At 36.0% G+C, this 12,618-nt stretch overlaps 1 protein-coding gene across 1 annotated transcript in view; it reads left to right on the top strand.

Annotated features, from left to right (window-relative positions):
- Window positions 1-12,618, top strand: part of ABCA12 (ATP binding cassette subfamily A member 12) — a 172,062-nt gene that overhangs the window by 92,764 nt on the left and 66,680 nt on the right. The window contains exons 12-18 of the mRNA XM_058664252.1: window positions 1,704-1,960; window positions 2,052-2,164; window positions 3,327-3,451; window positions 6,308-6,481; window positions 10,259-10,423; window positions 10,726-10,936; window positions 12,106-12,245. Coding sequence (XP_058520235.1) covers window positions 1,704-1,960; window positions 2,052-2,164; window positions 3,327-3,451; window positions 6,308-6,481; window positions 10,259-10,423; window positions 10,726-10,936; window positions 12,106-12,245 — 1,185 coding nt within the window. The remainder of the gene's footprint in view (window positions 1-1,703; window positions 1,961-2,051; window positions 2,165-3,326; window positions 3,452-6,307; window positions 6,482-10,258; window positions 10,424-10,725; window positions 10,937-12,105; window positions 12,246-12,618) is intronic.

The raw sequence follows: 12,618 nt of genomic DNA, 5'->3' as shown, positions 1-12,618 counted from the left end.
TATGACCAGTAAGTGGAACTTCTAAACACATGAAGTTATCTTAGATAGTTCAAATTCAGAAGTTAATTATAAAATTAAGGATGATAGAAACTAATGACATTCGTTATCTAAGATGATGAATGATTAATTATTACCACCTCTGTGCAATTAAGATAAACCTCTCATTAAATCCATCTTGTAAATGGTGGGAAGGGAAAATAAGAAGGGATAAAGCAGAGAAAATGCAAAATTTGTTGAAAATAATAGCAACATTAAAAATTTTTTAAATCCATCTTGCTATATGAAAAACAATATTCTAAAACACTTGTCTATACTGTAAAATATTTCATTTCTGTCAAAATATGACTTCTGATTAGATACTGGGCTGAAATGAAAGGCACACATATTTGCTTCATTAGGCATTGTTCCAACGGATTTTCCTTCTTATAAGGGGTAGCTCCAGGGCAGCTTCTAAGTGCAGCAGAATTGGCTGTCCCAGAGGCATTTCTCCCCCCAGGATGTATAATCTTGGAGCACATTCTCAGAATACACTGATCATTCTGAACCAGAGAGATGAATATAGATGACAGAATAGAAACTATTCTATTTCCATTTTTCCCTCTTTTTCGTTGGGTTTGGGATTTATGAGCCCTTTTAAGCAATTCGATGAAACAAAAACACCTAGCTTCCTTCAATACACAGAGGAACAGAAAATAACATTAATACTAAACAGTGCAGGCACTTCTGCGAACCCAGGCACATTCCTGCCCATATTTGAATATGGCTGTATGGAAATGTGTGCAATTCTCATGCTGCTGATGAACTGATACCTTTTTTTTTTTTAGATTTTGTCGCTTAGTTTTTTAAATTGTGGGGCAATGCACATAGCAAGGTTCACATCTTTGTCATTTTGAAAATTCATTTGCGTTACATGCACTCAGTGTTAGGCAATTAAGCTCCAGAAATCTTTTTATCTTACGATTCAACAATTGCCTATGCCCTCCTTCCAAAGTCGAAGGCAGACAGCATTAAATTCTCTTTGTCTGTGAGCTCATTACTCAGAGGGCCCCATGGAAATGGCATCAGATTGAATTTTTCTTGAGTTGCTTCCACCTTTTGGCTATTGAGAGTAATGTTATTTGAAACATGTGTGTGTACAAATATGTCTCCAAGATGCTATTTTTAACTCTTTGAGTTATAGAATGAAAGGAGGAATTTACAACATAAGTAGTTTTGATTTTAATGTCATGGAGCATGGTCATACTATTTTCCATAGGAGTTGCACCATTTTACATTCACAACAACATTGCACTGATAGCCAGAATAATATGTGTGAAAAACAAATGCTTTCTACATATCCTAACACATAATATAATGGATACTTGGGAATACAAAATTCGTTGAAGACTTGCTGTTTAAGAGGATAAAACAAAACTGTATTTATTCTTCTCATTTGCTCTTTTTACTCTCTTGCTTATGTAGCATATTTTTAAAGACTGATTCTGTAGTGATAGATCTAATAGACCCAAAGGTTTTATAACATTTGAAGGGAACAGTAAACCCAAGCGACAGAAAATAGTTCCTTGTAATAAAACGAATGCCAGATGCCAATTCCATAAACACATATGCAGAATGTCTCCAAGTAAATCAGTTTGATTGCTTATTACTGGTAAAATAAGATAATGTAACTAATCTATTTCTCATTCTCTCTCCCTTTTGGAAAGCTGTCTCAACTTCAGAACCTGACGAAGCTTCTTTGTGAATCTGAGACTTTCAATTTAATAGAAAAGTCATGCGTGCTCTCTAATGTGAGCTTTAGGGGCCTGTGTGAAGAGAGTGTGTTTCACGTGCAGCTCCTCGAAGCAGCGGAACTGGGCACTGAACTAGCAACGGGATTGCTGTGCCATGACAATATCCTATCTAAGAAACTGAGGGATTTGCTGACTGGGGATCCCAGTAAAATTAATTTAAATATGGATCAGTAAGTTTTCTTTTGTCTTTTTCCTTGGTGAAATTCCTTCTCAAAATATCGCCATACCTAGTTGAACTGCTTCTTTTCTGTTTTGTTCCAGGTTTCTAGAAGAGGCGTTGCAAATGAATTACTTGGAAAATATAACTCAGCTGATACCAACAATTGAAGCCATGCTGCATGTCAATAACAGTGCAGATACTTCTTCAAAACCAGGTGTTTCCCCATCCATATATTCAACACCATCCTGTTAGAATGCATGTGATTTTCCTGCAGCAGCTTTGCAATGCACTTGTGAGGCTCCCAGCTAAACATGATTGGCTATCTGCCATTCCACCAAAGAAACCTGAAGTTTCAAATATGATTACTAGTGAGAAGGAAACATACAGAAAGGCAGCAGAGACTGAAACAGGAAAATTAGATTTCCCTGGAAAGATCTTCAAAAATTAAGCTGATTAGGTCATTTTCCTTCTTTTCCACTGTTAAATATCAGTGTGCATTAGATAGCTGGCTATATGAGCAAGGATGAAATTCACTTCTCTTAGAATAATCTGATTAGAAAATGAAAAGGTGCCCTGTTGCCTACTAAAATCTCAACTCACAACTTTCTGTTAGTATTGTGAGCCTGATACTTCATGCAATGCATTTAGTCTTCGCATAATACCTCAATTCTGAAAAGAAAGGCATTCACAATTGTGGAAAACAATAAAATTGGAAGGGTGCTAAGTCCAAAAATAAAGAAGGTATACTTGCATGAAGGACACGCCCTAGAATAAGTGAGAAGGTATCCACAAAACAGAGATTACAATCTATGTGATAAAATAAAAATATTGTTGAGTACAGCTTACATGACCCAACGTCCTGTCAGTTTTGAATTAAATATATTCTACTTAAACAGCTGAGATTATTGTAAAAGCCCTTTTATCAACTGTAGTGTATTGGGAAAGGTAATGAAAAACATTCTGTGTTCATTATGCTGTGAAATTATCAAAATGTCCTAAGTTGGCAGTAAATGAATCTATGTTAAAAAGTGTTTTGAATTGGTGTGATGTTTTTAAGTCAAATAAAGAGATATTTTATTTAGTACATTATATGATCAAAGTCTGTGAGATAATCATTTTTTCCTTGAGTCTACCCGAAGTTATAGGAAAATTTATAACCCAGAACAATCTGTTACTTTGGGTTAATGATATCATAATAAGACCAGCTCTAAATTAGATATAGATTCCACAGATGCAAAGTCTGCCCGAAATGGGAGACATCTGTTACTATCAAGTAAGTATGTTCTAGTCTAGAAGACTTGCTGCACAATAGTAAGGATAAAGGAATGCCATTACAACCAATATATGGGATGTACCGTGTTTTTTTCCTTCTCCAGGTCAGCTAATTGAAATGTTTAAAAATATTGAAGAGCTTAAAGAAGAACTCAGGAGAACAACAGGAATGTCCGACAACAGCATTGACAAGTTGCTAGCTATTCCCATCCCTGATAACAGAGCTGAGGTGAGAGGTCATGCATCTGTACCTCCATGCAGATTTTATAAATGTAAACATGCCTAGTGCTGTTAAATGCTTCTCAGAGGCACTTTCTGAGAATTCCCATGTCAATCTGGAACCTTTTCTATACAAATGGTTAACTTCCATAATTTTTATTATTTTTATTTTGTTTATTTAAAAGAGAAAGAGAACCCAATCTCATTGAATGGTTCACTCACTCCCCAGACAGCACAAAGCAAAGAGTTAGGAACTCGGTCCAGATCTCCTGCCTAGATGGGTGGAATCCAACTACTTAACTACTTGAGCTATGATCTGCTGTCTTCAGGGTGTGCATTCGCAGGAAGCTGGAACCATGAGTCTGCACTGCAAACTGAGCCCCGGTACTCTAGCATGCAATGCACACATCACATGTTGTACCTTGAGTGCTACACCAAATGCCCGCCCCTAACATTTATTTTAACTTAAAAATAACGATGCAGCATTTGTGCCATGTGATAATTTGACACTGTGCACGATAGGTGATGATCAAATCTGGGCAATGAAAATTTCCATCTCCACAAATATTACTGTTCCTCTGTATGTGGAGGCGCTGACCTCCTCATGTTTAGATTTTAAAATAAAATATGTATGCATTGGTGGAAATTATAGTCATTCTGTGCGGCAGATGTTAGGATTTGTCCCTCCTAGTTTATATAATTTTGGTATCCATTTCCTGATCTCTATTCCTCCTAATCCATACCCCATCCTGAGGTGTTATTCTTAGGAAAATATGATAGACAAATTCTGAAGCAAAAACATTTTCATACATTCCGCTCATTTTTCCTCTTCCCCTCAGTTCTTGCCTTCCTGTACCTCCAGACAACTTTCTTAAACAATTAATAGAGAACTATAAGCATTATCACAATTAGATTCTCTGGAGTAAATTTGCACCTATCAAAGTAATATTGATTGAGGCCAAACATCAATCACACAACTGGGGAAAACAGCATGGAAACTATTCATATTTGTTGAAAATAAAATTGGATACTCATTTTGCATCTTACCAGTTTCATGATAAGGCACAATATATATAATAGGCATGACCCATGAAAATATTCAGAAGTTTGTGATTACAGTAAACATATTTTTGCGTGTGGAAATGAGTAATGTCATTTCCTCATGGGCTGATAATAGGGTTTTCTACTTGGAATGTCTTCTGTTTAGCCCTTTTCCAAGACCATTATCTGGAAGTGTCATAGAAATTTTCCCAAAGCGCTGCAGTGCTTAAGGTTTCCACATTCAAAGCATACATGTGACAGAGTGTGTCATTGCTAAGCACAGCTCAGTCATTCTCCAAAATGAGATCAAGCTTATTAAAAGCTTTGAAATATTCCTTTGGAAGATACTTGTTTTCTCTTGTCATTTTAATTGGTTCCCCCACATAAAAATTAAAACTGTTTTGCCTTTATGTTTTTTACTCTTGTGTTAGCAAATAATATTTGTTGACTTTTTTCTTTGATCTCATCCTTTTGCTTATTTGATCCTAAGAACAGAAATTAGACTTTTCGTTTCATAGGAGCACAATCATTTTAGTAAGCAGAAACATCTAAATTGGAGAATGTGAAGTTTTATTACTTTTCAAGTGAAAAAGAAAAAAAAGAGTTTCTTCCTTGAACTTCGTAAGAATTTTTTCTTTATTTGAATTTGGTGGCAACACAGATAGCACCTTTTTTCCTGTAGTCGTGTGTCACTGTGTAGGCAGACTTGTTCAGGGTGGGTCATTTACATTATTGGGTGATTCTGGAGTTTTCTCTTTGATTTATTTCTCTGGGCCCACCATATGTTATGTAAGATTATAACTTTTATCATTAAAATGAATACAACATAGAGAAGAGAGAGAAGATAGAGTGCAAAAAGAAAGAGAGAAGGGGAGAGAGAGAAAGCAAAACTCCCATCTTTTGGTTCTCTCCCCAAATGTAGCCAACAACTACAGCTGGTCCAAAGCCTGGAGCCAAAAACTCTGTTCAGATCTTCCACATCAGAGGCAGAACCCCAATAACTTGAATCATCAACACTGCCTATTTGGGTCTGTATTAGCAAAAAATTTGAGTCAGAAACTTGTGTGAAAAATTGAACCTAGGCTCCCTGATTTAACACATTGCTGTCTTAAGCAGTATACTAAATGTCCACTTAGTCAAACGCTAAAGACAGAATGACTATTAAGCTAGTGTTTGTCCCAAACTCAGTCTGAGCCCATTTGTTTAAATCTTGGCTTATCACTTATGTAGTTATTTCAGCAAAAATGTCAATGGAAGTCATAGTGGATGGTCATCTCTTCTCTCTTGTTCCTTAAACTTTCTGGTTAATTGTTGGCTCTCCATACTTCATTGACACCAATTAAGAATAAATTAAAGGGCCCGGCGGCGTGGCCTAGCGGCTAAAGTCCTCGCCTTGAATGCCCCGGGATCCCATATGGGTTCCGGTTCTAATCCCAGCAGCTCCACTTCCCATCCAGCTTCCTGCTTGAGGCCTGGGAAAGCAGTTGAGGACAGCCCAATGCACTGGGACACTGCACCCGTGTGGGAGACCCGGAAGAGGTTCCTGGTTCCCGGCATCGGATTGGCACGCACCGGCCCATTGCGGCTCACTTGGGGAGTGAATCATCGGATGGAAGATCTTCCTCTCTGTCTCTCCTCCTCTCTGTATATCTGACTTTGTAATAAAAATAAATCTTAAAAAAAAGAATAAATTAAAGAAATGTTACATGATTCTTGAATATAATTTATCATGTTTAAAAGTTCATAATAGTAAAGACCCTCTCAAATGCACACATGACTTGCAAATGATTCAACACTGAAATATTTTTCTTTCTTCAATTTGCAGATTATTTCGCGGGTGTTCTGGTTGCAGTCTTGTAATACTAACATCACCAATCCCAAACTGGAAGAGGCCTTGAAGGAATTCTGCAGCCTGCCTCTCCCAGAAAGATCCCGTCAGTCTTACCTCATTGCACTCACTCTTCTTCATTACTTGGATATTTATAACTTCACATACAAGGCAAGTTGCTGTAGGTGAAATATGTTTATCTTCATGGTTTAGTATAAAAATATTTAGTTACACATCTATGCCTTCTGGCACTATAGGAAAGAGATTCATTTATATAGCTTTTGGAATTATAGTATTATTTTAGAGCTAAATGGGACCTTAGAGAGCATATATTGCAAATTTGCACATTTTATAGATGGGGAAACTAACATTATTGCCTTATTAACTCTGCATATGTGTACAAAGCAGGAATTAAATTTAATATTTATTATTAGAGAGTGAAATAGAAACATTGTAATCCTTTATTTACAGTGAATAAGCATTAATTTGGTAGGAAAAAATAAAGATTAGAAGGAAGTATTAAGTTAAATGTAGTTTTTGGTCATTCTCAAATTGTTTGTGTTTTCTTCATCAATTTATATAGAGACTACCATTACTTCCCAGTACAACAAAGCAAACAGACAACACTGGGACTTAGTAAAGTCAGCAGTGACTCTTCTGCAATAAACAGATGCTATATAAACATTTTTCAATAAATAAATGAAAGAAAACACAAATGTAGGAAAGTAAAACATTAATATCACCCAGCTTATCACTGGCTCAAAAATATTGCATGTTCTTCAAAACCCTGAGAAAACATTTTTTGGGGGGGACTGACATTGTGATGTAGCACGTTAAGAATCCAACAGTGACCCTGGCATGCCATATGGGTGTTGGTTTATGTCCTGGCAGCTCCACTTCTGAATCAGCTAATTGCTATTTTTCCTGGGAAAGCAGAAGATGGCCCAAATGCTTGGGCCTCTGCACCGTGTGGGACACCTGAAAGATGCTGTGGATTTCTGGCTGTAAATTGGTTCAGCTCTAATCACTGTGATCATTTAAGAGTGAAACAGTGGTTGGAATATCTCAGTCTTTCTTTCTGTGTGTGTGTCCCCTCCTCTCTGTAACTCTGCCTTTGAATTGAAAAAAAAAGAAAAAAAGAAAAAAAAAAGCTTTTCTTTTTAAAGTAAGCAAAGTCAGAAGCAACATAATTGAATTATGTTGTTAAAATGTTACAGTGAAGAGGTTAATGTTTTAGTACTTGTTTCAAATTGTCTTATCTTAAATAATCACCATTATCCCACATTTTTTTTTTATTTCTGCAATTGTTTCCTAATTGTTCTATCTTCCTCCACAGCTGTGGCCCACTTCCCTTGTCTTCACCAAGGATGCAGAATGATCTTTGAAAACTTGTGTCACATATTGTCATCTCTCTGCTCAAAACTTTTCAGCAACCACCCCCACTCCTTTTTCCAGGGAAACCCAAAATCATATAAGCTGTGTGACCTGGACAATAATGCCCCAGCTCTAAAACACCATGTCCCACATGGTCATTCTCTGGGCCCATTGCTTCTTTGGGCACTACTCCATTGGCTACCTTTCTCATGGCTTTCTGTTTGTCTTCATTCAGCCCTGACCACCGCAGTAAGGCCTGGCCTGTTGGCATACAGCACTTTCAAGAACCTTTTCCACGTGATTCATTTGCTTTCTATTGCATTTCTAGCATAATCTCTGTGCTATTTATTTTTTCCTGTTTTGAATTTATTTTATATTCCTGCTAGTGTGAATGCTTAATAAAGGTACCTTTTTTCACTGAAATATTTCAAATGCCAAAACACATTGCCTGTCTTTACTCATCATCATGAACAAAAGCTCAATAGTGAGGGAGACAGGGAGACAGGGATCTGGCCAGCAGAATCTTGTGCTTGTAATGATGATCAGTAACTTCCTTGGACATGTGCGCAAGTTTTTCTTCGGAGCTATCTCACACCTTTCCTCTTCTGCTTGTAATAACCCTCTTGTTACCCTTCCTGTGTGGTCCCTTCTTTCTCAGTCTTTGTGATTCCATCATGGAAAGACTTTCCTATCATTTTGTATATATTTGTTCTTTGTACTTTTTTATATCTTAATTGAAAAACAATAATCATGTTTTATGGGGTATGATATGACTTTGGATATATGCATATATTATAAAATGAACCAAGCAAGAAAATATATACTTTATGAGGTAAAATACTATGTGCAGATATCATATGTTTGAATGAGTAAAAAAATCAGCACATCTATTGCGTCACCTACTCCTCACTTTTTTGTGAAGAATGCTCAAAACATATTCTGTTATCAATTTTTGAATCTACAGTCTAGGGTTAGCATGACCGCTATACTCTGTAATATATTTTTAAGACATATCCTCCTATGTAATTGGGGTTTGTTGCCATATAACCACCGTCTTCTCTTTCCCTTTCCTTTCCACAAAGCCTCTGGTCAAGCCATTTTATATGTTACTATGAATTTACAAGGTGGAATGTTCAGACTTGCCTTGTGGTGCCAGGCTTATTTCATGCAGTATGATATCCTACAGGTACATGTATATTTTAGCAAATGAAGATTTTCCTTCTTTAGAAGGGCAACAGAGTATTCTTTTACACACACACCTCACATTTCACGTGAACTATCTGACCTTTTACATATTCCCCAGCCACCTGTTTGTTGTAATTTGTTCCTTCTATTAAATCAAAGCTTCCTGAGTGCAGAGATGTTGCCAAACTGTAGGGTACTATGAGTACTGCTTCTTATCCAGTAATGCAAACAGCAGGCTCTCAGTGTTTGTTGAATAAGTGAATAAATAAAAGCGTGGAATTGCTGTCAAACTTTAAAATAGTTTCCATGTTTCCTTCTGCAAAAATAAAAATTATGGGATTATATGATTAAGACTTAAAACATGTGATTTTAGAGTAATGGTATACATATAAAGGAAAAATTCTGTAATTGATTTTTTTTTACTTTAAACCAATTTTTCAGCCTACTTGAGGCATATTTTATATGATATCAAATTTATTTAAGTGTATGATTCAATTATTTCTTTCAAGTAAAGAACGTGGAGAGAGCTGTGCAACTATTACTACAACCTAATTCTAGAATGTTTCTATCATCCACCAAGAAATCTTGTTCCTGTTTGCAGTGTCTGCTAATCTAAACTCTAGCCCAGACAACGTCTAATCTACTTTCTTTACTTGTAGATTTGCTTCTTTTTTTTTTTTCTTAATTTTTTCATTTTGATAATCTTCACATGGTTGATTAGGGCACAAAGGGTCAAGGACTACAGGAAAGTGGGTAAGACCACTGTTTCCACATTAATATTATTATTATTACTTTCTGTATCTGGGGTAAGGGGAGAGATAAAGGGAAGAGCCCCACCTAGCCTCCCACCCATCCCAGGTCCCTGGCATGGGGCATGCTCCGAGGGTCCTGCTCATGCAGCTTTCATTAGTCATCAGTTCTGCCAACTCGCCATTGCAAGCACGAAGAAATCTCCAGAGTCTCTTCATGGTTGGGGTGTTAATTTGCTTCTTGAAGAATTACTTACAAACTGTATAATATCCTTACGTATGGCTTTTTTCACTTAGTATGATGTCTCTGAGTTTACTGCTACAACATATGTCAAAATTTAATTTGTTTCTATTGCCAAATAATATTTTGTTCTAAACAAATACTCATCTATTTGCTGGCAGTGTATTCACTTTTTGGTTATGATAAACAAGGCTGCTATGATCAATACACATAGCCTTTGTGTGGACATGCATTTTACTTTTCTAGAGCAAATACCTAAGAGTAGAATGTCCAGGTTATGTATGATAAGTTTATGTTAACTATTTAATAAACTTTTCAAAATGTGCCTTTCTATACTCCTATCAATAATGCATGAGAGTTTCTCTACACCAGTCACTCACTTTTATTCTGTTCTGTTAGGTGTTGTTCCCTAGAGAAGATCAACAACCTGTAGAAAAGATGATGGAACTCTTCGTAAGACTGAAAGAAATTCTCAACCAGGTGGCTTCTGGCACACATCCGTTGCTAGAAAAAATGAGATCCCTGAATCAAATGCATCTGCCTAGAAGTGTTCCATTGACACAGGTAGAAAAGTCACCCACAGTGTTCTTTCTGGAAAAATCCCTTCGTTCAATGTCTTTTAATAATAGTTATAATTCATTCAGCTACTGATTTAGAAAAAAATTACCTATTGAAAAAGTCTTCTACTGTAGCCACATTTTGGGGGGTCACTAAATCTGGCCAAGTTTATCTTTCTGCATTTATATTGGGGATATACATTTGAAGGGAATTATAAAAATCACAGAAATGCTGTGTCGAGTCTTCTTCCTATGTTTTCTTCATATAGCTCCTATAATGTCAATGGATCATGGATTTTTATCTAACAGGCAATGTATAGAAGCAACAGAATGAGCACGCCCCAAGGATCTTTTACTACCATCTCCCAAGCCTTGTGCTCCCAAGGAATCACCACGGATTATCTAATTGCCATGCTCCCCTCTTCCCAGAAGCCAAAAGGCAACCACACCAAAGATTTTTTGACTTACAAATTAAGCAAAGAACAAATCGCTGCTAAGTATGGAATTCCCCTACATACCAGTGAGTATATTTCAAAATAAGCTTGATCAATTTTCTTGAAGACTACAAGAACATTTATTCTCTTACCTTTGCATGATAAAATGAAGTAATAATTTTCTCCAAGAATAAAATATACACAGCACTTATAACATATCAGGCATGTTACCTATGTGAACTCAGATGCTCTCTACAGCAATCTTAGGAGGTAAGTTTCATGGTACATCCATGGTCACACAACATGAATTATAGAATTGGAGCTGTCATTTAAAACCCAGGTAATATCCTGCAAAGTCTGTCCTCTTAAAGGAATATTATATAGTCATGAGCCTTTTAACAACAGAGAGACAGTCTGTTAAACATGTGTTTAGATGATTTTATCATTGTACAAATATCATTGTACAAATATTTACACAAACTAAGTCATGACATCATGGGATCTTACTTATCCCTATAAGCTGTTACTGACAAAAGCATCATTATGTGGTGTGTGACTATATTTAGAATTTTCTAGTTTAAACCACAATGTCTTCCCTGGCAGTAGATGATACAAACAAAGCCTATTTGGTCAATATTTTTTCTTAACTTTCTGTAATTATAAATTAATATCATACAAAGCAGCATGTGTGACATAAATGAAAGAATGCGGCATAACTATACACTAAACACTTAGTGACACAAAAAGTTATTCACTTAACCTATAAACTTTGAGACGAAAATATGATCAATGAAGTTCTTCCAAATGCATGGATGTTTAGTGGAGTGATTGGATTGCCTCATGCATTCATTCATTTATCTTTTTGTTCATTCAACAAATATTTATTGCACAGTTATTATATATCTGGTACTATCCCAGTAGTATATCTCCATGTGTTTTTGTAAAATTCAATGATAGAGATGGATATGAGTTAATGACAGATATGTTAAAAGATATCTGTAACAGATTTTTAATTTTGATAGTCTTACCTCATCTCGGAGAAAATATCCACTGATTATCCCGATTTGCTTATTGGGTTTAACTTTCTCGCCTGAAGACTTTTTCTGTACTGTCTTACATTGGTACAAGATGACTACAATAGAAGTGCGAGAGCAAGTGTTTGGGGAAGTGATGCTGATAAGCTGTGCCATTTACCATGTGGAAATACACTTCAAACACATTTCTTAAATGGCTTTGTTTTGCTTTTTCTTCCCAGCACCATTTTGTTTCTCCCTTTATAAAGACATCATTAACATGCCAGCTGGACCTGTGATTTGGGCTTTCTTGAAACCTATGCTGTTGGGAAGGATTTTGTATGCTCCATATAACCCAATTACAAAGGCGATCATGGAAAAGGTATGCTCAATATCATGAAATGCTTTTATGTTCAGTATTAAAGTTATTGACTTCTAGACTTAGTTTAGCAACTCGGTACTTTATAGCTTACCTACTATTATGATCATTCTGCTTTTCTAAAACTTTTAAGTCTAACATTTTCTACAGCTGATGTCTAATCTTCAAACTATGTAAAAAGAATGCACAAGAAAAATTATGTTGGTTCATTATTCAACTAATCTAAACAAAACAGTCCTTGAAGTACAGATTCTTGGCTCCATGATTGGCTGTACAATTTAATATCTCATACTTATCTATAATGGGTGCAGAGAAAGACATTAGAAACATCATGTACCTCATCTAACCATATTAGCATTTATCTCTCACTTTTAAA

The sequence above is a fragment of the Ochotona princeps genome, chromosome 5 (assembly GCF_030435755.1).
Source record: "Ochotona princeps isolate mOchPri1 chromosome 5, mOchPri1.hap1, whole genome shotgun sequence".
In the NCBI taxonomy this organism is placed as follows: domain Eukaryota; kingdom Metazoa; phylum Chordata; class Mammalia; order Lagomorpha; family Ochotonidae; genus Ochotona; species Ochotona princeps.
The sequence above is the reverse complement of the archived record's forward strand: the minus strand, read 5'-3'. Positions and strand labels throughout refer to the sequence as shown.